Source organism: Colletotrichum abscissum (genome assembly GCF_030869225.1).
Source record: "Colletotrichum abscissum strain IMI 504890 chromosome Unknown Scaffold_58.1, whole genome shotgun sequence".
Taxonomy (NCBI): domain Eukaryota; kingdom Fungi; phylum Ascomycota; class Sordariomycetes; order Glomerellales; family Glomerellaceae; genus Colletotrichum; species Colletotrichum abscissum.
In genome coordinates this window covers 59,235-81,832 of record NW_026850501.1, presented here as the reverse complement: position 1 = coordinate 81,832, position 22,598 = coordinate 59,235, and the positions used below count along the sequence as shown (strand labels likewise).

General features: G+C 54.3%; 10 protein-coding genes across 10 annotated transcripts; 6 read left to right on the top strand and 4 right to left on the bottom strand.

Annotated features, from left to right (window-relative positions):
• Positions 1 to 704: 704 nt before the first annotated feature.
• Positions 705 to 5,401, bottom strand: CABS01_14798 (mitochondrion organization and biogenesis protein; the record flags this gene model as incomplete). The annotated part of the gene is made up of 6 exons (XM_060548136.1): positions 705 to 769; positions 892 to 1,183; positions 1,310 to 2,419; positions 2,478 to 4,301; positions 4,415 to 4,490; positions 4,692 to 5,401. 6 exons carry the CDS (start codon positions 5,399 to 5,401, stop codon positions 705 to 707), a joined length of 4,077 nt encoding a protein of 1,358 aa, XP_060392900.1.
• Positions 5,402 to 6,890: 1,489 nt separating this feature from the next.
• On the top strand, positions 6,891 to 8,582 carry CABS01_14797 (tat pathway signal sequence; the record flags this gene model as incomplete). Its single annotated transcript, XM_060548135.1, has 3 exons — positions 6,891 to 7,277; positions 7,357 to 8,112; positions 8,244 to 8,582. 3 exons carry the CDS (start codon positions 6,891 to 6,893, stop codon positions 8,580 to 8,582), a joined length of 1,482 nt encoding a protein of 493 aa, XP_060392899.1.
• A 698-nt stretch (positions 8,583 to 9,280) lies between these two features.
• CABS01_14796 (calcipressin) lies at positions 9,281 to 10,036 on the bottom strand (the record flags this gene model as incomplete). The annotated part of the gene is made up of 1 exon (XM_060548134.1): positions 9,281 to 10,036. One exon carries the CDS (start codon positions 10,034 to 10,036, stop codon positions 9,281 to 9,283), a length of 756 nt encoding a protein of 251 aa, XP_060392898.1.
• A 1,958-nt stretch (positions 10,037 to 11,994) lies between these two features.
• On the top strand, positions 11,995 to 12,351 carry CABS01_14795 (uncharacterized protein; the record flags this gene model as incomplete). Its single annotated transcript, XM_060548133.1, has 1 exon — positions 11,995 to 12,351. One exon carries the CDS (start codon positions 11,995 to 11,997, stop codon positions 12,349 to 12,351), a length of 357 nt encoding a protein of 118 aa, XP_060392897.1.
• Positions 12,352 to 12,935: 584 nt separating this feature from the next.
• CABS01_14794 (uncharacterized protein) lies at positions 12,936 to 13,295 on the top strand (the record flags this gene model as incomplete). Its single annotated transcript, XM_060548132.1, has 2 exons — positions 12,936 to 13,044; positions 13,090 to 13,295. 2 exons carry the CDS (start codon positions 12,936 to 12,938, stop codon positions 13,293 to 13,295), a joined length of 315 nt encoding a protein of 104 aa, XP_060392896.1.
• Positions 13,296 to 15,138: 1,843 nt separating this feature from the next.
• Positions 15,139 to 16,696, bottom strand: CABS01_14793 (phenylalanyl-tRNA synthetase; the record flags this gene model as incomplete). Its single annotated transcript, XM_060548131.1, has 2 exons — positions 15,139 to 16,499; positions 16,561 to 16,696. The coding sequence occupies 2 exons, from the start codon at positions 16,694 to 16,696 to the stop codon at positions 15,139 to 15,141; spliced, it is 1,497 nt and encodes a 498-aa protein (XP_060392895.1).
• A 279-nt stretch (positions 16,697 to 16,975) lies between these two features.
• On the top strand, positions 16,976 to 17,170 carry CABS01_14792 (uncharacterized protein; the record flags this gene model as incomplete). The annotated part of the gene is made up of 1 exon (XM_060548130.1): positions 16,976 to 17,170. One exon carries the CDS (start codon positions 16,976 to 16,978, stop codon positions 17,168 to 17,170), a length of 195 nt encoding a protein of 64 aa, XP_060392894.1.
• Positions 17,171 to 17,595: 425 nt separating this feature from the next.
• CABS01_14791 (uncharacterized protein) lies at positions 17,596 to 19,007 on the top strand (the record flags this gene model as incomplete). Its single annotated transcript, XM_060548129.1, has 4 exons — positions 17,596 to 17,869; positions 17,915 to 17,937; positions 18,128 to 18,834; positions 18,908 to 19,007. 4 exons carry the CDS (start codon positions 17,596 to 17,598, stop codon positions 19,005 to 19,007), a joined length of 1,104 nt encoding a protein of 367 aa, XP_060392893.1.
• Positions 19,008 to 19,667: 660 nt separating this feature from the next.
• Positions 19,668 to 20,808, bottom strand: CABS01_14790 (RNA polymerase Rpb3/RpoA insert domain-containing protein; the record flags this gene model as incomplete). The annotated part of the gene is made up of 3 exons (XM_060548128.1): positions 19,668 to 20,058; positions 20,116 to 20,681; positions 20,746 to 20,808. The coding sequence occupies 3 exons, from the start codon at positions 20,806 to 20,808 to the stop codon at positions 19,668 to 19,670; spliced, it is 1,020 nt and encodes a 339-aa protein (XP_060392892.1).
• Positions 20,809 to 21,388: 580 nt separating this feature from the next.
• On the top strand, positions 21,389 to 22,168 carry CABS01_14789 (GrpE protein; the record flags this gene model as incomplete). Its single annotated transcript, XM_060548127.1, has 2 exons — positions 21,389 to 21,652; positions 21,725 to 22,168. The coding sequence occupies 2 exons, from the start codon at positions 21,389 to 21,391 to the stop codon at positions 22,166 to 22,168; spliced, it is 708 nt and encodes a 235-aa protein (XP_060392891.1).
• Positions 22,169 to 22,598: the final 430 nt, after the last annotated feature.

The following is a 22,598-nucleotide window of genomic DNA, read 5'->3' as shown; positions in this document are numbered from 1 at the left end:
CCCCAACTCGCTTCTCTCTCTTTGCCTCTCGCTTATGTGTCCCCTTGCTGCATTTTCTCCTTCCTTGCCAGAGTCTCCATGAGACGATGGAGACGCCCTCTTTCCCAACAGCCAGATGACTAAGCCTTTCATCCCGCCTAACCCAGGATCGATAGCTCAGTGGTAGAGCGAGAGATTGCAGCTCCTCAGCAGCAACCTATCTCTAGGCCCCGCGTTCGAATCGCGGTCGGTCCTTGGAATCATAGTCATTCGGCGAACAGTTTCTTTTGCTTTTTGCTTCGGGTCGTTTTTTGCTGGAGGCTTAGTAGTTTGAGTGAAATTTGATGTGCATGAGTGAGTGCGGGCTATGTGCATAGGAACGATGTAATGGTTTGATCCCTTGATTCTATACTTAAAGCCGGTGTCTTCATGACGTGGCACTTATAGAGTTGCGAAATATAAACCTGCCGAAAGGTTCCTGTCATTATTTGGTGATTGCACACTTCCCACGTCTTGAAAATTGAAGTAGCAATACTGTGAAAAATGAACTAATCTGCTGAAAGGGAGGACCGACGTCTGATTCACACCAGCTACGATAATGACTCAACCCTTTCCTGATATGAGACTCCAACACCAAACATCCATATATCCTCATACAATCCTGCTAAAGCCACGAAAGGCCAACAAACCTGGCTCATCGACTAAGTGTCTGGCCCCCCTAAGATTTAATCATAGACCCCATAAACAACCCAAGAGCCGTCAACGCCAACGCAAGCGGCGTCGTCGCATTCTGTATATCCCCCGAAATAACTCCAAACAAGTACAAAAAGCAAAACGCCAAAAATGGCGAGAGGCATAGCAGGATATACACCGACGTCATCAACGCAGACCGTCGTTCTCTGATATACAGACCCCAAAAGTCCTCTTTGCGATTACTCCGCTCGTCAAGGTAGTGGTACCGCTGCGGTATGCAGCCGACGGTATCGTCGCTCAACGCCTCGACGGTATCGTAAAACGGCAGGCCGAGCGATGCCCAGATGACGGCCTCGCGCTTGGCTGTGTAGTGGAAGACGTGGCTGAATTCTTCGGGAGAGACCGGGGGTTCGCGAAGGGCGGGACGCGGGTTGTAGTAGTAGTCCTTTTGGGATATGTTTGGAACTTCGAGGCCGCGGTGGGCGAAGCCGTTGCGGCAGAACTTTTCGAACTGGTGAGAATTTAGTGTGAGTCTTCAGGCTCGCGTGCTATTATGCTAGCCATCTTACGAGGCCGTGATGGGGAAGAGTCTATTGTCTTTGCCTCGCTTTAGGACGAAGGAAAGGATATCACTTACACGCACAAACTCGCAATGGGAGAAGTTGTAAGGCGAAAACCACCACCTCCAGAAGCCTTTGAGCTCGCGATATGCTTTTCGCAATTCTTGTCCAAAATCCGCGGTGTCTAAGTAGAGCGAGGGTAGTTGCCTGAGCCGATGCCGACCCGTAGTCGCGAGCAAAAAGATGTACCTCGGCCGGGGATATTCGCGCTTCTGACCAGTCTGATTATCCTGACTAGGCGAGGACACTGGGTCAGGTAGCTTTGAAGATTCGTTGGCGCTTGGGGCCTTGATGGATCTTGTTCCCAGCGATGAGATCTCGTTGGGGTGTGAAGATGTCGGTGGAGTAACCGATACCGTATTGCTTGATGAGGCTAAATGGTTCTGACCAGTTTGACTCTTCTGATCAATTTGACTCTTTTGACCAGGCGAAGACGTTGGACCCAGCCTAGCTCGTGTTTCTGGAAGAATGGCTCTCATTTGCGCGTGCTCAGTTTCGGGCGTTAGATCGGGTAAATTTGATGATTCGTTGGCGCTGGAGGTCTTGGTGGATCCTATGCCTAGCGATGAGATCTCATTGAGTTTTGGATATGAGGAAACTCCCAGCCAGTAAGCCATTCTCAAGGCTTCTATTTCCTTTTCGGAGTCAAATATTTCCGATTCGAATAGTTTCCATGGGAAGGCGTCTAGGGTCTGAGCATTGACATGTACCATGGGCGGTGGAGTGGGAAATGCTGATGATTCGTTGGCGCTGGAGGTCTTGGTGGAACTTAAGCCTAGCGATGAGGTCTCATTAGGTTTTGAAGATGTTAGCGGAGCGTTGGAGACCATACCATTTGCTACGGCTTTAGAAACCCGGCGGCTTATATCAGCATACTTCTCTAGCGAAATTTTCCTGGACGTTGGATCGGGTGACTTTAATAATTCGTTGGGGGCGGAAGTCTTGATGGATCTCGTTCCCAGCGATGAGGTCTCATCGGTTTTCGAAGACATCGGCGAAGCGTCTGATTGCGGGTTGCTTGCTGAGACTGTATGATCCCGGCTTGCGAGAGGATACTTCTGCAGCAGAATTGCAATGTTACTTGCGAATGACGCTGGCACAATTTCCCATCTTAATATGCCGCACCTCTGAGTGTGTAACGTTAGCAACATGAGTCTCTGTGAGTGACCGACGCATCGAACTTACACAGCGCCATCCAACTCGTGCCTCAGTGCTGCTCAAAGCATGCTTGGGAGGTGGCAGAGGCCACCAATCCCATTCCTCCTTGGTCATAGTTTCCGCCCAGGTTTGGAATACTTCGAGCCTCTTCGGCGTGCTTTCAATGTCCAGCAATAAGTTTTCAGGACTTGACTCTTCCAGCTCCGTCAGGACGACTTGCATCTTATCCTTCATGCCAATCCAATACTGGTCCTCTGATGTATCTTTGCCTTCGAGGACCTTTGCAACAAGCTTCTGGGCCTGGGTGCGGAAGGTTGGTTTGACAAAATCGGACAGTCTCCTCGTCATGTTTTCAAAAGCCCCGCTGGAGAGAACAAAGGCTCTGATGGACTCGAAGTTCAACTCGTTCGCTTGTCCCTCCTTCTCCTCGGGAGCATCATCGCCTTCTCCCTGGCCAAGGTCGTCGTCTTCCTGCTCGAGCTGCGCGAATTCATCTCGATGAGGGTCCTCAGAAAGAGTACCTGGAGCATCCTCTGGCGCTTTGGTTCTCGGCTGGTCGAGGGCAATGGGCTCGAGGCTCTTTTCGGCAATTCTCGAGGTGACCCCTGATGCGATTGCCAGCCGGTAGACACGGAAAAATACTGCGGACAGAGCTTCTTCCTTGGTCATCGCTTCTATCGCCAGTTCCAGGCCGAGGGACCGCAGAATCCGGGTCAGATTCCTTCGCAGCCTGTCAGGTCCTACCCGAGGCGTTTGCATGGCCAATCTGAAGAGCGGATACAAGGCATCATTTTCGGACAAGAATGATATGGCGTTGCCCAAGCCCGATGTGACCGGTGTCGAAGTCGAACCTTCAATCAAAGTGGTTGCTGACGATTGGAAGGATGCCACAGAACTAGTTTCCCACGCAGTATCGTCATCATTACCGAAGTCCCTCTGATTTAGCTTCATGTCGTCGACGGTCACCATAGCGGGAAACATGCTTCCACAGTGACTAAAGGCGCCTGGACTGCTTGCCAAAAAGTCCCGGAGGTGACTTGAGCTGACAAGATCTTTGCACTTATCCCACGTCGTGAACTTCTGGAGCCAATCTTTTCTCCAGGCGAAAAGGGTTGGATCCGAAACGGTCTTCGCAATGTGTTCCTGCAGACGTAAGAATGCACTTACGTTGCCCTCCCCATAGATTGGCATCATATCGACGCCAAATAAACCGGCCAGCGAGTATGCAATATCCTCAAGTCGATACGCATTGCGACTCGTGGCCCAGAACATCTTCCGGGCCACGGATACCTTTGCGAGATCACCACCTTGGAGAATGAAGGTGTCAACACCAGTAACATCAAATAGGTGATTCCGGAGCTCCGATCGTGTACCGATAAGTTCCCACCCTCGGGAGTAGAATACAAGCTCGGGTGGGGCAATAAGTTCCGGCAGGGCCCAGGACCGCGTAAACCATCTACTGCGTTTGAACGTATGTCGAAATCTGCCCTCTAGATTATCGTCAAGATTCCTGTCGGTCAGAAAAACATGGCCAGCCGGCAAAGAGCGCTCTGATTCAACGTCAGACAGATAGGCGATGCATAACGCCGCTGATTTGAAGATGCGGAAGCTGGACTCGACTGCTTCACTTCGTTCGGATTCGCTTTCGATGTCCACGCAAGAAGTATCAATCCAGATATACCTCAGCATTCGCTCTTGGGCAACAAGACAAGCGGCGTCTATCTTTCGAAGGCCAGCTCTTGGACGTAGCATTTGGCCGTCCCTCAAGTCTTGGAACAAAACCTCGTCGTGCTCCCAAAGGTGAGATAGCACCGCGTAAGGTGGAGCATTTTCAAGATCGAAGACTTCGAACTTTTTTGTCTCAGTGGATAGAAGTCTCATAACTTGTTTGCGGCTACTGGTGTATTTCTCTGCAAAAACTAGTTGATATGTTTCCCGATGATAAAGGTCTTCGTCTTGCGCACGGAGTGAGGCTTTGCGGTCGCAAAGAAGGCTGATAGGCAGCCACATCCAATGGGAAGTATGGGGTTCATGCAGTTGCTAGGGGTGAATGATTGGCTCGGTCACAATGCGCATATTCGACCGCTTGAGTTTGACAATCGCTGCGCTGGAGATGTAGGTTGATGTAATGTTCATGATTAGATTTTTGAGGCCATGTGCCGGCCGTTATGATGTAAGAGCTGAGATGGTATTCGAGCTGCTGTTCGAAAAGAAGTGCAGTCGCCGTTGTCCAGCACTCACATGATGGTATCAGATAGCTTCCGCTGCAGCCTCTCCCCAACATTCTCCTTGGCTTCCTCCTCTTTCCTCCTCTGTATCGCCTCCTTGCGGTTCTGATGGTACGACGGGTCTCGGGTAACGCCCTCGCGTCGCCATTTGCTGGGCGGCTTCAGGCCCAGCTCCGCGTACCGCGACCACACATTAACGCCGCGCCGGAACCACCTCTCCTGCCTGTCCTCTTCTTCCTCGGGCGTCGCCTGCCACTTGCTCCTCAGAATACGGCGGATCGCCTCAGGCGACATTTGAAACTTGTCGGCGAGCGTCTTCAGATCGTACTCCTCGGGGAACTGGGCGTGCAGCGCCTTGATGCCAGCAATTGCATCCGGGGACAAGCGCTTGCGCGGATTCCAGCCGTCGGGGAACTTCTTCTTTAGGGCCTCTTTTTGGAGCTGCCAGTTTTCTCGCTTCGGTTTCGCCGGCTCTTCGTCGGGTTGTTCTTCCAGTGGTCCTCTTGATGTAGCCTGCTTTCCTCCTTTTTCAAATGGTATGAAGTCACGCTTTTTGTTGTGAACGGCCGATGTCGCAAATGTGGAGGCTTGGCTGATCTGTAAGGTACGGTTGTTCTTGACGTATTGGGGGAGTCTCGGTGCGATGATGGGATCAGAGATGTGCAATTGCGAAATACCCTGGACGAAAAGCCGCAGGGGGCTCAGGCGACAAGAGCAGAGCATCGCGTGATCGTGAGGTTTCTAATTCGGGATGAGATGGGAGGCAGTCGAGCTCTGGTGTAAAGTCGGATACTTAGGTAGGTGGAGGTGAGGTTAGACAAGGAGGCGTTTGCTGGCCCGGGAAGGAGGAAAAAAAAAGTCGAGCTCGAGTCTAATTAATCTGGTTCCGCGACTGGACGGGACGGGACGCGCAGACAGGAGAAGGGAACCCGCCGCAGGGGCGCCCGGCGGAAAAGCGCCGCTGCGCCGGGTAACTGCAGGGGCTGCTGTGGAAGTGCTTGCAGCGGGGCGGCCATGGAAAGTCAGCACTCGAGAGTGGTGCCTGCCCCGCCAGCGCCTACCTTATCAGAATAAACATCGACTTCATCCCATTCTATCACCGGAGTGAACATACACAGAATGCCTATATACCCCCCTTCAATCCCATTCCTGTCACCAGAAAGCAGGCGTCCGTCTAGGTCGATGGATCAGGTCAAACTTGCTGGTTGGTGGAGTGGTTTAAGGTCAACAATCAATTTCACACCAACCAGCCTACTCGACGACAGGCTTAGCGAGTATCCGAGTTCGAATCCCAGCATGAGCACCAAGAGATGTAGCCTACCGAGGTGAACTCTTTTTTTTTTGTTCTGGCTCCTTCGTTCTTAGGTCATGTCATATATATTTGTTGATCCCAGTGGGGGGCTTTTACATCATTTGCACTAACATCAACATGGGTTTGAAGTGATCAAAGAGAAGCGCGTCTTCCACTTACACATCACATCATCAACTACAACCCGCGGCCTTACTTACACAACTCTTTCTAGTCTAATGAAGCAGAGGTACTGAAGGTTGTTCCATCCGACCGAGCTTGCGGTCAGTAGCAGTCCAACCCGAATTCCGCCTCTACCTCACAACCGAAGAGAAGTCCCAATCACGTGCAAACATCATGGTACATCCATGTCCTTGGCAGTCTTTGAGGCCGTGGGGCCAACCTTCCCAAAGCACATACCTGCATCTTCGTCCAATCTCAGTAGCAATTGCCGTCCTCTTCCCACCCGGCTTACCGGTCGACCAGTGTGGTCCAGTGATTCGCTCAGTCAGGTGTCAAACCCTCCTCATCCGAAAAGGGCCACCACTTCGGGGTCTCCAACTTCCAAGTGAAAGTTGCTCTCTCTCTCTGGTCCTGCGTTCATTGCCTTGTACTCATTTTCTTGTAGTTATTCATTTTATATGATTCCTAGAGCTTAAATTGGATGAAGACTTTGGGTTGGTCTAACAACATCTAGTTCCCGATGAGACAAGTCTTTTGAGGTCTATGAAGTCATTCCGCCCTTAGCTTGAGCTTTGCCCCCCGATTCGCCAAGGCGAACTGAACACTGACACTTCCAGGTCTTTTTCAACTTTTCTCTCCTCAACTTTATACTTGGTGCTTGGCTACGGTCTCATACATTCATTTCATCTAACTCTCCTTTTACATCGTTTACTGTCAAGACTTCGAAATCCAGTAACAGCAATGGCAGGTGTCCTTTGGTACCGGGGTGAAGAGTGGCGAGAAGTCTGGGACTACTGGTTTAAGTGGACCGACGAGCACCTCACATCCGACGACCTTCGCCCAATGATATATACTTACGATGAACTCAGCGCCGAAGCATTGGACCGACTGGATGAGATATCACCTCCCGTGGGACCCTCAGCCAACCCGAGTGAGAAAGGGGACACTCCTCAGAATGCGAAACCACATCGAGACCTGTATGCTCTCTTGAAAGACAATGCAGACACAGACGAGGTTCTGGGAAAACTATGGACTGAAATCAACACCATCCCGCCGTGGGTTGACTGGGCCCAAATAGACCGCGGACAGCAAGTCTTCCTCCGATACGCAGCCCCAACCATATTCGCCGTAAGTCCAATCCACACTCATATCGCGATGTATGTCCTCATCATAAACCTCTTAGCCCTCACTAACACCAAACCTACAGCTCACATTCCAATCCCTCGTAGGCGGTATGGGCGGCCGCCGCGTCGTAGAAACCCTCTCCAGAACAGGCGGCTTCGGCGTCAACGTCACCCGCCGCCGCCTCCTCGAGACCTTCCAGCACATCATCCAAGTCACCCGCGACCTCCCCTCCATCCAGCCCGGCGGCCATGGCCACGCCTCCTCCGTTCGGGTCCGCCTCCTCCACGCCGCCGTCCGCCGCCGCATCCTCCTCCTTGCCAAGCAGAGGCCCTCCTACTACGACGTGGCAGCCTATGGCGTCCCCGTGAACGACCTCGACTCCATCGGCACAATCACGACCTTCTCCTCCACCCTCCTCTGGATCGGTCTGCCCCGCCAAGGCATCTTCCTCAAGGACAGCGAGAAACAGGACTACCTCGCCCTCTGGCGCTACGTGGCCTACATCATGGGCACGCCCACCGACGCTTTTTCGAGCCTGAACAAGGCCAGGGCGATGATGGAGTCCTTGCTTGCCTCCGAGATCCAACCCTCCGACACCTCGCGCGTCCTCGCCAACAACGTCCTCACGGGCCTTGCCGAGCAGCCGCCCTGGCACGTCTCGAGGGAGTTCCTCGCCGCCGAGACGTACTGGCTCAACGGCCCCAAGCTCGCGCGCGCGTTGGCGGTGGAGAAGCCGCCGTTTTATTACTCGCTGCTTATACTTGGCCAGTGTCTCTTCTTCATGTTCATGTGTTACTCCCGCCGTCTGTTTCCCCGTTGGGACGAGTCGAGGAATGAGGTCAGTCACAATCTACCTTTGGATATACTCTTTTTATAATTTGTTCATATGTCGGCAACAACTTGACAAAAACGAACGCGACCCCCTTAATTACAACATGAACTTACAGTGCCCTCTAACACCCCTCCCAGAACCTCAAAAAAGCCCTCTTCAATATAACAATCAACAAACCCGAGCTCGGCGCCCTAGGCAAAGAAACAAACTTCGAATTCAAGTACATCCCGACCCTAGACGTCCCGTCCACCGAGGCAGCGGCCCGGACCCAGCAGCACCCGGACCCGTCGACTCACGAGCCCGGCTCCACCCCCGCAGATGCGAAGACGGGAGCACGAGCAGGAGCAAGCACACGCCGCGTGCGCAGCAACGAACGCCGGAGCCTCATCACATTAGGCGTGGTTGCCACCGTGGGCGGTCTGCTCGCCTGGCTGGGCATCCGCGGGGCGTCGGCCCTGTTTGGGAGGGTTCCGTGAGCATTATACCTGCCGATGAACGTGAGTCCTTGCAGGGACAAAGGTGCCCATCATACGTCAGAAACAATCGTCAGACGGCCTGGTCCCGATCGGCTGTGGGGGGCCGGATTTCTTCTGCCCTTGGTTGATGGGGTTCAAAAGCCATAGTGTAGATCACTGTATCTGAAGATCAAACCGTTTGGCCTGGCGCGCATCATTCCAGTCCACGAATCTGACTCCACAGCATGAACGTCTCTGCCGCAGGTTTCGGGTCGCAGAAGTAGTAGTAGAGCTACATATCACAATACTGAGACAGATATAGGGGTCCACGTCACTTTTCTTTGTTGGTAATCAAGTTTGTTTGTTTCGCTGTCCTTCAATACTGAAAGCGAAAGGTGAATCTAGTGTACAGGAAAAGACCTTGTGTGCTTCTTAGCAACACAGGAGAAACTTTTTTTGCGCAACAAATTGGCTCGTTGGCCAGCAGGAACGACAGTGTGACAGTGCCGATCCCATTCGAATAGTATTCCTCCTCAATCCAAAAGTGTACCGCTCCAATGTGCAAGCTGTGGTCTTTCCGTTAAACGCCATCGCAAGCCCATTCGATGCTAGATGCGTGCCCAAAGTTCCTGAACCGCCACAATCCCAATATCGTACCATCCAACGCCTGACCAAGATCGCTCTTTAAAAAAAAAACAAATTGGGTTGAAATCAAAGAATTATGCGTGGTGCATTAGCTCCACGGGTGGGCGAGAAGTATGCGCCATGATGGGCTTCGGCTCGATAGGACTGAACTCCATTGGCTCGTCGGTCATGTCCTCGAGGCAGATGGCAGGCAAATCGGGACTGGTGCCGTTGACGTCAGGCTGGTAGAGCAGGGTTGAGCTCCTGCTGCGAGTTTGTCTTGAACCGTCGACGGGGCTGATGGGGGTCTCGACGCCCGTCGGGCGGTGGTGGAGCTTGGCCAGCGCATCGGCGAGGTCCTCTGCGTGCACCATCTTGTTGGGGGCGTCCTCCAGCTTCATCTCCCAGCCGTGGGGGGGCGAGGGAGGGGGAGAGATGAAGAAGAGCTTTCCGGCGTCGGGCAGGGCGAGATGGCGGTCGGTGACCTCGACGGGAGTGGGCTGGCCAAAGTAGACGCGGACGCGCTCGCCCATGACGGCTTCACCGTCCCAGACACGGCGGACGGCGATGGCGTCGTCCTCTGAGAAGAAGGAGACGACGATGCGGCGGAAGGACTTGAGTGGTGCCCATGAGTGGACTGGCGCCGTCTTGAGGATGAGGTCGCGGATGGTCTGGAGGTTGTCGGGGCGGAAGATGGAGGTGTCGTTGAGGTTTGTGAAGAGGAGGGTGTTTGTGGGTGGCGTCGGCTGGACCAGAGGCGGCAGAGACGAAAGATCGAGGGAGAGCGACTTGTTGGAGCCGGTCGAGCGTCTCGAGAAGATGGGGCGGGTATCCAACTGAGGTGATTCCATTTTGGATGGTTGTGTATGTGTATGTGTATGTGGTTGAGGTGTGAGTTTTGCGGTGTGTGTGGCGGGGAGGTCGTTTTCCAGCTCTTGACTGTGTACTCTACGCAGATTGTGTAGTGATATAATTCATCTGCAGAAGAGAGGCTTGCAGTAGTGCAGTTTGTTTGTGTAGTGTTTTGGTTGTTGCTGGAGTTGGAGCGAAGAATGATCGTGGTGGTTGCGGGAGGCGGTCTTGGTTATATGTTTGAGCGTGCCAGTGAGAGAGTGGCTTGGCCAAGCGCTACTGAGGGACTACTGGGGTCGGGCGGAGTGTGGGATGGTTGGATGGTGGACGGTGCCAGGCTTGCCAGGTGGATGGTGGATGGCTGAGTTGTTAGGTACTTAGCTTAGGTACTGCGTAGTGGGGAGGGGTGCCGTTGCCTCTGGACGTTGAGTGGGGCGCTGGAAGTGTCTGTGTGGATGAAACGGGAAGGCCACACGGACTCACGGGCCCGTTTGAAGTTTCGCCGCCTTTTTGGAGAGTGCCGTCACAGTGGTGGAGACGGCAGGCGGGCAGACGGGGAGTCTCCTACGGTCCCCTTCCTTATCCGTTCCCACGGACAACATAGTCACGTCCTATGTTGCTAGTCACGCAGTCAATTTACAGCCCAGTCGCTGCGAGCGCAGGCAGCTTACTCCAGGCGTCATGGTGGGAAAAAGGTTCACAGCAAAGCAGGGCGCGTGGGTTTGCCAAGGTGCATTGGCGCGAGAAGGAGCACGTCGGGATCGGACGACGCATGGAGAACAGCGGCAAGGCACCAGCTTGTACAATCATAGTGTACACAGGCTGAGAGAGATGCTATGAGATACGCAAGTTACTTTGATCGTTCGGCTCATCATTTCAACAACTCACCGGGCTGCTTATCTTGCCTCTGAGCAGAGAGACTGATAGAGGCGTGAAAGGCAAGCACTGGGCATCCAGCAGCCCAGGATCAGGACTAACACGGCTGACATGAATTGGGGCTGTGCAAGAGCAAGAGGCAATACGGATAGAGAGAAATGATACGGCAAAAGTTTTTCCTCCCACTCCAGAAGGCTTGGCATTCTTCAAGTCAGAAGTGTCCACGGGATGCTTTCCGCGACATTGCTTTGCAATATCTGCCATGCCCATACCTCAAGCTCATCCTCAACAGGACCTTGCCCTTGCTTCGCGCCGTGCTGCGGTTTGCACCTGGTGGCTCATGGGAAATGATCTACGAAAGACCTGGACCTCCATCGTCCCTCGCTGGCGTGGAGATAGATGGAACCGCTTGACACGGCAGACTATTGACGAATCGAACAGGTCTTGGTTCGTCGGCCCCGCTGGAAATCGAATTGTCGAGAATGCCATTCGCCACCCCAGCCATCCTTTACGCGCAGTTTCCGTGTTCTGGTCCCCTTGGTGTCTTCCTTAACGGATGAGCTAAGACTCTTGGACGGGCTAGATTTGAGTACGTACCGTTACGGTAGCGGCTCCAGTTATCTCCGCCTCAATCGGTAATTTCCTTAGTGACGACTTTACGGTGTGCCATGAGGGCGGTGCTTGCCTTCCATTGAACCCCAAACTGGCTGGCACGGCTGTTCCCTCAGGGCAGGCACTGCTGTGACAGGGCAGTCTCTGAACGCAGTCTCGTTGTCGTTGTCGGCTCCAGTAGCAAACCTCTTCGCCTCCTGCAGGCCTCCCCCTGCAACAATTCTACGACGGGAGCCTCTTCCACGGCTGTTCCCCCACACGCCCACGCACTATCCGAAGGACCTGAACTGAGCCCAGGTGGACGTAGTGAAGAATGACGGCACTCTCTGAAGCGAGACTTGGGCTCCAAAGCGCTGAGAATCAGTGCCCCGACCCGCTACTTGACCGCAGTTACGGCAGCCGTCGACAGCACTACGTTCGGTAGCGGCGCATCGCCATCTTCGCACCCTTCCCACCGTATCCGTCCACCATGTCCTGTGACCTCACACTCGGGTCTCTCTTATTTTCCCTTCCCGTACGTCCCTGGACACGCGAGAAACAGGCACAGCAGACAGCCACCAAGGGCTTGGGTCTCCCGTCGCTTCTGAGGTCTTGGGATGCCTCCGGTGCGTCCATTCCGAGTGGCATGCAGCCACCCGTTTCTAGAGACACCTGCATCGCGGATCTTCGAGATGCCCAGTCTGGACTCGGGCACACTCCGAATGTCAACGTTACCCTACAGATGCAGATACCAGACCTGTCGACTGTCACCATATTCATCAGTGATTCGACAACCGATACCTCGACAGTTCATCTCCCCGCTCTTGCGCTATCGCGGTTAAGCTAAAAAGACTCCAGGGATACCGAGTCAAATCCCCACAGCGTTCAGTCCCTAGCCAAGGGTCCATGGAGTGATGGGGGCTGTGCAGCAAATGTTGTGTTCACAAGACAAGCTCAGTCTTAATCACTCACTGTATCTACAACACTTGGAGTTTACGGTTCGATAATAGGCTTGGGGGCGGCGCCTCCTTGGACCACTTGTGATGCTATCAAACCAAGGTTCGCGCTTCTATCCGAAATTTCTTCTGACCATGTTGTCGGCAGGTTGCAGTGTAATCTGAATGACCGAAGCTTGTGTTCCTGGTCTTGGCTGAGCAACGCCTCCAACCCCCGGCATCATATCATCTGGGGCTGGGGCTTGGCTTTGGAGGGGAGTTCACCCATGATGCGAGCCCGCCGCCCCTCTCAACGAACCGCAGCGATGGCGGCGCCAACTCAGCAGAAAACCTGCCTTGATCTAGGAGTTCATGCTATGACATACCGGCCGGATGAATAGGGGCAAGGCATTCCGTCACCCCGTGCGAGATTGATCGCGGGATGGGGTCCCGAAAAGCCTCAGTCACGGCTCGCCTTCGAAGCTTGAACTTCGCTATGCCGGCTCAGCCCGCGCCGGCACACGAGTCGGCCTACGAATTTTGTCTTCGCTCAGCCAGCTCTGCGCCAAATTGCACCGAGCCTCAGCCCCTTCCCTACGCCGCTGGTCAGAGACATTTACCAGTGCACACGCTCGTCTGATCCTTAGCAGAGGGACAATCAGCCACAATGGATATCGAGGTTCTATCCGCAGAGCCCAGAGGACAGCATACGAACAAGATGGAATTTGCCTTCAGCATTCAACACGGCCCGGCCGCTGATCGTTGCAACGGCATCAGCACCCATTCTGTGACGCTGTTCGCCAATGTTTCAACCCGATCGCCCCGACACGCCGCAGAAACGCTCCCCTCTCTCTGATTGACACGGAAGATTACGGTCCTGCTGTACGGTCAGCAAATACCCTTCTGGCGATCTGGAAACGAGGCTGTGCAAAATACCAAGACTTTCCACCTGCCAGATTGATGTTTCGTGCTGCAATCGGCTTCCCCAGACACCGTTCTAGGCCAAGACATGCATGCTCTTTTTCTGCATTCCGCTGCACCTCCGACACTCTGTCTTTTCACTGGCGCCATTCCAGATAATACCGGCTGCCGATTGCCTAGTTGGGCAAGTTGCACCTATTATAGCAAAGAGTCTTCGTTTCTCAACTCGCTTGCACGACAGTCAACGATCGACCAAGTCGTCTCCTACGGCCCCGAAAGAGCACTTTTGCAACTGCTGACCTGCAGGGCCTCAAGTTCATGGTTCCGACCGTAACCTTAGGTACCTTTTGTTGCGATCCTGCGGCATCAGGACGTCTATAGAGTAGTGTACTCATAAGCTTGATATATGCCTTGCACCTTATCTCCCGGAAGGACGGGGGCTTCCTTGCACCAAAGACATTGTCTGCTCAGAGAGATTACCGCTTGATAAACTTTGCTGCCGAGTCGGACCTGAAGCGATGGCAAACTCATCTCATCCGTTCGGACAACATTACAAGGAACTTCGCTTGCGAGAGGGGGAAATCTGCATTGAGGAAAATTTTTGCAACAATCACAGCTTGGTCTGATGCAACGAACGACGAGAGCTCGACAAGGGTACGTGGGCTGTGTAGTTTAACCGTCTAACAATCGAGCAAAACCTCTCTCCCCTCCACCACCATTGGTACTGTAGGCCGGCTCAAGTCTCATGTTTTTTGTGACAATGCGAGCGCGAGGATTGGCTAGAAATCTTGTGTGAAGAAAAGAAGAAGGAAGCCTTGAAACTGACTTTTTGCACGACCGTCCCAAGTTTCTTGGTGATGGGACGACGGGTCGATGGTCTACTCCATCTTCCCGAAGACTAATGCGCTCATGCTGCTGCGCGCGAGCTTCATGTGTGAAGGTTTTGCGCATGATACAACCGATCTGCAACCCCGGCGTCACTGCTTCAGAATTTTATTTTCTTGCTTCGTTCCCGAACCGGCGGAGTTGAGCTCCCGCAATCAGAGCAGGCATGTTTACAATCGTCTGGGGAGCAGCAGCAGCAGCAGCAAAATCTTCTCTTCCTTTGTTCCGAGATGCTTGGACGCTTGACAGAGCGATCCATGATCCACTGCTGACTTTCAACGGTTCTCTGCTGCTGCTTTTTATCTTCTTCTTCCCGTTGGTCTGATGTTTCGTATGCATACATCACACGGTTGCTTCAGAATCATAGCTTCCGAGGAACACAGCACAACACATCTGCAAGACGACGGGATCAAAGGAAATCCCGAGGTCCCGTAACTTTTCACCCTGAAGTTCAGTATTTTGATCCATGGCTCTGCTCAGCCTTCACAAACGCCAAGCTTGAGCTCAGTCCGTCCTTTTTTTTGGGGTGGTTCTTGATAGTACAATGTAGTTGATATGATACACGACCGTGACGGCCTCTTCTTCTACACAGGCACATGGCCAGGGCGCAAGCTAAAAGCTTAGCAGCACCCGTCTCACGACAACCCCTCAGGCAGAGACGTATAACTTACGCCGGGGTTCTAGTACGCTAGAATGATGCCATGCAGTCATGATGGCATGCCGAATGTGGACTTACTCACCGCCATCGGATCGGGAAGCCCTCGTCCCATCTTCAAGATGAGGGAATAACAAGTTGTTGGCAGCACAGCCCCCTTTTACCCCTCAAACTATGCCAAACGTTGAACAACTGCTTGCACAGTGTTTGTTCGCCTTTTTTTTCCTTCTATCTTCCCTTACCGGATCTCGACGCCTAGCTTTTCGACCAATTTCCGGGTCACCTCGCTGTGCAGCTCATTGGTCTCCTCGTTGGTCAGGGTCCGCTCGAGACTTCGGTAGTTGATGCGGTAGCACATGCTACGTCGCCCCGTCTTGGGGTGCTTGAACTCGTCCACCAGCCGGACGTCCTCGGCCCGCTCGCCGGCGATGTCGCGGACCAGCTCCATGAAATCGTTTTCGTGGAAGTCCTGCGTGTTGGCCTTCGTGTTGCCGCCTGCTGCCGAGGAGGTGCTCCCGAGCCAAAAGGAGACGTCCTTGGGGCAGGCCGGGTGCTTTGAAAAGGGCACGAAGCGCTTCATGCTATCGAGCTGGTCCGAGACGCCCCGGAACTGGCTCAGGAACCGCTCGTCCTTGGACCAGAAGAGGCGGATGTCGGGGATCTGGAAGAGGAGCATGGCGATGCGCTCGAGGCCGATGCCAAAGGCCCAGCCGACCTGCTGCGGCACGCCGGCGTTGATGGCGATGTCCTGCTTTACCACGCCGCAGCCCAGCACCTCGAGCCAGTCGCCTGCATAGTAGACCTCGAGCTCCCACGAGGGGCTCGTGAAGGGGAAGTACGCCTCGACCCAGCGGACACGCAGGGGTTCGTCCTTGTAATCCGGGTCCGCCTTCGCCGCCGCGGCTTTCGCTCTCGTGAAGATCTCGACCACCATGTTCTCGAGCGAGCGCTTCAGGTGGGCGCCGATGGCCTCGGCCTCGGCGGGGGAGTGGTGACCTTCCTGTAGGGGGTTCCGCTCCGCATCGTAGGCCGGGTGCGGGTCCTCGACCTTCACGTTGTGCTTCGGCAGCCTGTCGAGGTCCTCCCAGACGGCGGCGGCGATGTCGCCGTTGGGCACCTTTGTCCTGTCCCACATGCGGGCGCCTTCCATCTGGTGGAAGACGGGGTAGTGGCTCCTGTCGATGGCGTCGCGGCGGTAGACGTCTGCGCTGATGAGGTAGCCCTCGCTCAGGTTCTTTTGGAAAGTCTGCGCCTGGTGGGCGCTCGTGTGCGTGCGGAGGAGGGTGTCCTTGTTGAAGTAGTAGGTGTCTGATTTCGCGCGGCCGGGGTGGTCCAGGGGGAACCCGAGCGAATCAAAGTTCTGGTGCGTCGTGACGACGGGGTCAAAGGTGTTGTGGTACTTGTATGTTGGCGCCGGGAACTGCGACTCGATGATTTGCCGCGTGATGTAGACGGGGTGATCTTTTTGGAGGTGAAGCTTGCGCGAGGCGGCGTCGAGGACGTTTGTCGGGACGTTGAACCAGGTGTCTGTCGGTATCGTTTGGCCGTTGACCTCGACGGTCTTTTTCTGGTCTAGGGTTCTTGAAATCGTCGAGGGTTCTGTGATATTTGTTTGTTTAGGTTAAAGGGATCACCAAGGACCAATTGATTGTGATCTAACCTGAGGAGTAGCTGCGCCGGCTACCGCTCATCGACAATGAAGCGATGGCCTGCCATTGTCGGGGAGCTCTCGCGGCGCAGGTGGCGCCACGGAAGCAACTTTGCAATTGCCTACCGGCTAATCTTGGGACGAGCATTTTGAAGTTGTGAACGCCCTTGTCCGTATGCAAAGGCCCTTTTTCTATGTGCTCATCACAGGCGTAGAGCTTCGATGTAGTGCTGCGACAAGAGCTGCCGTTAGGAAAAGGGAGCTTTCGCAGCAGTTGGTCGAAAAAGTGTCGATCACCAGAAGTCTAACAAAAGCTACGGGATGCACGGGCCAAGCCAATTGGCATTGCGATCCGGGGCGGGCACACGGCGCCAGACCCTGCCGACTCCCCCCGGAGCAAGGGTCCGGAGACGCCCTTCATTAGCGCATGGCACCCTGGCTTCGCTGCAGGCCCAATGACGCACCAAAAAAAATCGAAGCAGCAGGTTCTGTTGTTGACTGTTGGTGGTGGTGGTTCCCTCTGAAAGGGGACTTGATCAATCAGCAAATCTCCTTTTTTTCTTTCGTTCCCTTGAGCCGACTCGAAGCGCGTCCCTCGTTCAGCCGAATCGGTGATAATTAAGGTAAAAAAAAAAGATAACGACAAAAAAAAAGTTCGCGATAAACCGAGCCGATCTCCAATTCCTCGGCTTCTTCCATTCCTCCCACCACCTGCATACCCCAAAGCAACGAAAAAAAAAAAAAAAGGCCTCCTGCACGACCACACCATCATCTCCCCCGAAGTCGGCTTTATAACAAAAAAAGACGTCACTCGACCGCAACGACCGAAAAGTGACGTCCCAGCAACACACGCTACTCAGCTGATAGTTGCCGACACGAGAGAGAGGGGAACCGGGCAATCTTGGACATAACTCACGTTAAATCCGACAAAGGTCATCCGTTTGTGCTTCTTCACTTACGGATCCTTTGCCATTTTCGCGACGCAGTGTTCAATTGCGCCGCAACGGGATGAGCTTATCATAGGGAACTGCGCAACACCCTGCAACGATGCAGTCCGCCGCCGCCGCCAACATGGTCGCCAGTAAATCGACCGACGAGCCGTCCGGGCCGCCGTCGTCGTCGCAGCCCTCGCCGTTGAAGTTGGGCCAGGTCGAGGGGGCTCAGGAGAAGCAGCAGTCGAAAGCGCAACCGACGGCTACGGCGACGACGCCGGCGCCTCAAAAGCAGAAGAAGACGGCGGAACCATCGCTGAGGTATCCTTTTTGGTTCGGAGGCAGCGCCAGTAGTATGGCCGCCTGCGTGACCCATCCCCTGGATTTGGGTAAGTTCTACCAACCTTGATCTCGAGATATGGCGCGCGAGAGAGCCTGCGATATTACAAACGTCGGAGTGAGCCAAGAGCTGACAATGTCTCACAGTTAAGGTAATGCGCTCCCACTTCTACAACACACCAGCGAATGAAACCCTCGATTCATGGTAGCAAACTCAAGCTCTCTTAAGAGCCGTAGCAAACAACGACACAACTACGTCGCTCCCAAAGCAAGAGCTTACTTACTTACACAATGCCACCCTCCTCTAGGTCCGCCTCCAGGTCCGCCGCCCCGACGCGCCAAAGAACATGGTCGGCACCTTCACCCACATCATCCGCAACCACGGCGTGACAGGCCTCTACAACGGCCTCTCGGCCTCCCTCCTCCGCCAGATGACCTACTCCACCGTCCGCTTCGGCGCCTACGAGGAGATGAAGATCCGCGCCACCCGCGCAAACGACGGCAAACCCCCCTCCTTCCCCGTCCTCGTCGCCATGGCCTCGGCCGCGGGCTTCGTCGGCGGCATCTCGGGAAACGCCGCCGACGTCCTCAACGTCCGCATGCAGCAGGACGCCGCCCTCCCCGCCGCCGAGCGCCGTAACTACAGCCACGCCCTCGAGGGCATGCTCCGCATGGCGCGAGAGGAAGGCATCATGAGCTGGTTCAGGGGCGTCCTCCCCAACAGCATGCGCGCTGCGGCCATGACGGCCTCGCAGCTCGCGTCGTACGATACCTTCAAGGGTATGCTCATCCGCCACACGCCCATGGGGGATAACCTGACGACGCACTTTACGGCCTCGTTCCTCGCTGGTGTGATGGCCGCCACGGTGACGAGCCCCATTGATGTCATCAAGACGCGGGTCATGTCGGCGAGCACCCAGGAGGGGCTGGCGCATACCCTGGCCAAGATTTACAAGGCTGAGGGCCTTGGGTGGATGTTCAAGGGCTGGGTGCCCAGTTTCCTCCGCCTCGGACCGTACGTTCTTGTCCCTCTCCCCGCTTGCTTGCGTGATGGACATCGTGTATACACTTTACTAACCCCCGCCTAGACAAACAATCTGTACATTTGTCTTCCTAGAGATGCACCGCAAGGTCTATAGAAAGGTTGCTGATATCGGCAACGGTGAAGATGCGTCCATCAAGGGGTAATAGACACACAAAAAAGGCTTGTGTTGTGTTATAGAATGAGCGTTAAAATACCTAGATAGACTGGCGCTGCATCATCATCACTAGTACCATCTTGGCATGTTTGGAGGCGTTGGAAAAAGAGGCAACTCTGCTGCATTTGACAGGAGTAATGGAGGGTATACACAGGAAAGAAAGATATGGTTGATTTTCTTTGCAGCAATTTCATGTTTGCTTCGTGTGAGGTTTGTGTGTGAGTTGTATTACAGATGTCCGGTAGAAGAGCTGCCTTCTCGGCCGAAATCGAACCCCGCCCACCTCTCTTTGCCCGAGTGTTTGACAGGCTGTTATCTTATTTTACGATTGCTCTACCGCCGTCATCCCCTGTCACGGGTGTCTATAAGCCAAGCCATAAGCCAAGCCAGTCTGAGTGCAGGTCTAGCCGTCAGAACGCTGAGAAGCCCACCCCCTCTTGCCGCTGCGGAGTGCCTCTTGTTGTGCGTATTGATTCCGTTTCGCGCGTCGTCAGGCAAACTCCACCTCCACCGAGCTGAATCAATGTAGCCAGCTGATGGCCAACCTAGCTTCTTTGCAAAAATTCGCAAACTCCATTACCATCCCCATGTCTCAAAGTGGTTTTCATACATGTACGCCTTTTTATGATTTCGTGTTCGTTGATCTCTCTCAGTTCCATCCAGACTGTCCGGAGGCGCCGTAAGGTGTCGTTGTGGTGTAGGGTGTCGTTGCGTTGCCTCCCCACGCGGTCTGGTTGCCGCCATTGAAAGGAGTGGTATAGCCTTGATCTTGCCAGGGGTTGCCGCCGTCCATATCCAAGTTGGGACTGCGAGGTCCATCAAAGTCGCCCATGCCATCGTCGTCTGCCTCGCCTGTGAGGATGTGGAGCGTGAGGGCCAACTTCTCCTGCAAGATCTTGATTCCTTCCTGGATAATCTGATCCGGCTCCAGACTGCCCACGCCTTCGACCTCAAAGTAAAACTTGCCGGGAACTGCGTCGTAGTCGAAAGCTTCGCCCTCTTGTGGGGGGTCCTCCATCTTGGCATATTTGCTCTCGGGCCTTTGCTACCATTAGCGACTCTCATCTTTCAAGGAACATGTCATTCCAGTCACTCACCATTCGGCCTTCGCATCTTCTTCGAACCACATGTCCAGATGGTGAAGCTTGTTGTGAGGGTCGTATTCAAACCCAACAGCAGACGTTGGCATCCATTTTGCATGCTCCTTTGCAATACCCTTCTTCGCGATGCATGATACCTTAAGCTCCTGCCCTTTGCGCAGCTTCGCAATCAAAGAGCCTTGTCCTTCAGGGTCGAGGATTACAGGGTTTCCTACGGTGCCGTTCTGTCTGAAGCTGTCGACAATGAGGTCGCTGGCGTAGACTTTCATGGTCTCGTCTGATGAGCATCGCGCATGCAGCGTAAGCTTTACGCTGCAGTTGTCGCAATACTGCTCGCAGTCGCAGTCTCGGGTGTAAAGCAAGCTGTTGACGTCCTTGGACTGGAGGGGAATCAGACCCAGGCGATGGGCAATGAACTCGTCAGCGAGGACAGATGTGTTGGCCTCGATTTCGACGAGGTCGATGGCGATCACAGGGACTTCAGCCTGGATAACGCGACGCAGCGAGTTGGCGAAGGAAAGGTCGCAGTTCGAGAGATCAAAGTTGACGTGGATGTTATCAGCCTAACGATGCGCCGGGCTGTCAGTTTGAAATGCCACTATCTAAGTGGATTTTGGGAAGTAATACCCCTGAGATCTTGATCGATGGTCCTCCGGACTCGCCATCCAACAGCATCGGCTCGTAATCCATCGCGCCGCCGTTCCCCTTTCAGTTGTAGCTCGGCCAAAGGTTCTGAGATGCAATCCTGATGATAGTGCGGCAAACGTGTTCAATTTCGTATGTACGTGAAGCAAGAGCGCCTTGGCAATCGTAATTATCGTGGGTCGCAGGTGGACTGAATGGTGGAAGATGGCAATTGTGTCACGGTGGAGGGGAGGCTGAATGGATATTTTTGCGACCAGAGCCAGAGTGAACCCTGCCGCCTCAGGTGCCACTGAATTACCAATTGGAAGGTGCGGCGACTGTGCCTGGCGCCTGCTGAGAGCGCGTCGGCCTTGCCTTGGCGCTAGTGTTATCGATAAAGCTCTGAGCGGTCCCTCGATTCATCCGCCCCCGGATGGAGCTGTCTGGAATCTTATGATTGGGCGCGAACTTTCCCGCATGGCCGGGGGGTCAAGGGACGGCAATTCGTCACTTGGGGCCATTCCGATAAAATTTCATTTTCTTCTAAAAGCTTCTCCGTACACGCGACCAGTCCCTACATCGCCTCCTCGATTCCAACCACGTTTTCGCCCGCCCGAGTCTTTTACACAACACCACAACCGCCAAAATGTTCAGACAAGCCATTGCTACCTCTTCCCGCGCAGTGCGCACCGGCATGCGCACCCAGACTCCCAAGTCTGTTTTCCAAAATCAGTTCCAGAGCTCCCCTGCCTTCAGGATACGAGCCGCGCAACCCGCCGTTGCGAGATGGTACAGCGACGCCAAGGAGACGACCGAGGCCACCAAGGAGGGCGAGAAGCCTGCCGATGATGCCGAGTCTGCCCTGAAGAAGCAGTTGGAGACCAAGGAGAAGGAGGCTGCTGACTGGAAGGTTCGTTCGCATTCTGTCCCCCGATCTCGGACACCGAGGATCGAGACCCAATTCTAACATGCAGCTCTCCAGGACAAGTGCCTTCGCACCATCGCCGACTTCCGCAACCTCCAGGACCGCACACAACGCGAGGTCAAGCAGGCGCGCGACTTCGCCCTGCAGAAGTTCTCCAAGGATCTCATTGACAGCATCGACAACCTCGACCGCGCCCTCTCCATGGTGCCCCAGGAGAAGCTCAAGGTCGAGGAGAAGTCGGGCGATCTCAAGGACCTCGCCAACCTGTACGAGGGTCTCAAGATGACCGACGACATCCTCATGTCGACGCTGAAGAAGCACGGCATCGAGCGCTTCGACCCCGAGGGCGAGAAGTTCAACCCCAACGAGCACGACGCCACCTTCATGGCACCTCAGCCCGACAAGGAGGACAACACCGTCTTCCACGTCCAGCAGAAGGGCTTCAAGCTCAACGGCCGCGTGATGCGCGCTGCCAAGGTCGGCGTCGTCAAGAACGCTTAAGAGGCCGATGTCTCGACATCCTACATCACAATTCCGATCTCTACGAAGATCTTGTTCTAAAAAATCATGGGGCTGGTCGGCTCACCGCTGGAGGCGTCGGCAACCTGCCAGCCCCCCTTGTACCATTATGTTCTACGATATTCTCTCGATTCCCGGAACAGCGAACTGGGCGTTCCGGTCGGTGTATAATGCTCCTCTCATGATGTGACAATAGCATGGCGGAAAAAAATGTAAGGGGGCCGCAAATGGGAAGGCCTTTTTGCTGGATGAAAAGAAGAAACGGATAGAATCTGGATACGTTTGTGTATACATAGACCCCGAATAGGGGTTTCGGGGTCTAATGATTCTTCTCAAAGCTCTGGTACAATTTAATCATACCGTCTAGGGGATTTCAATCTCCCTGTGTCTTAATCACACACGCACAATCACA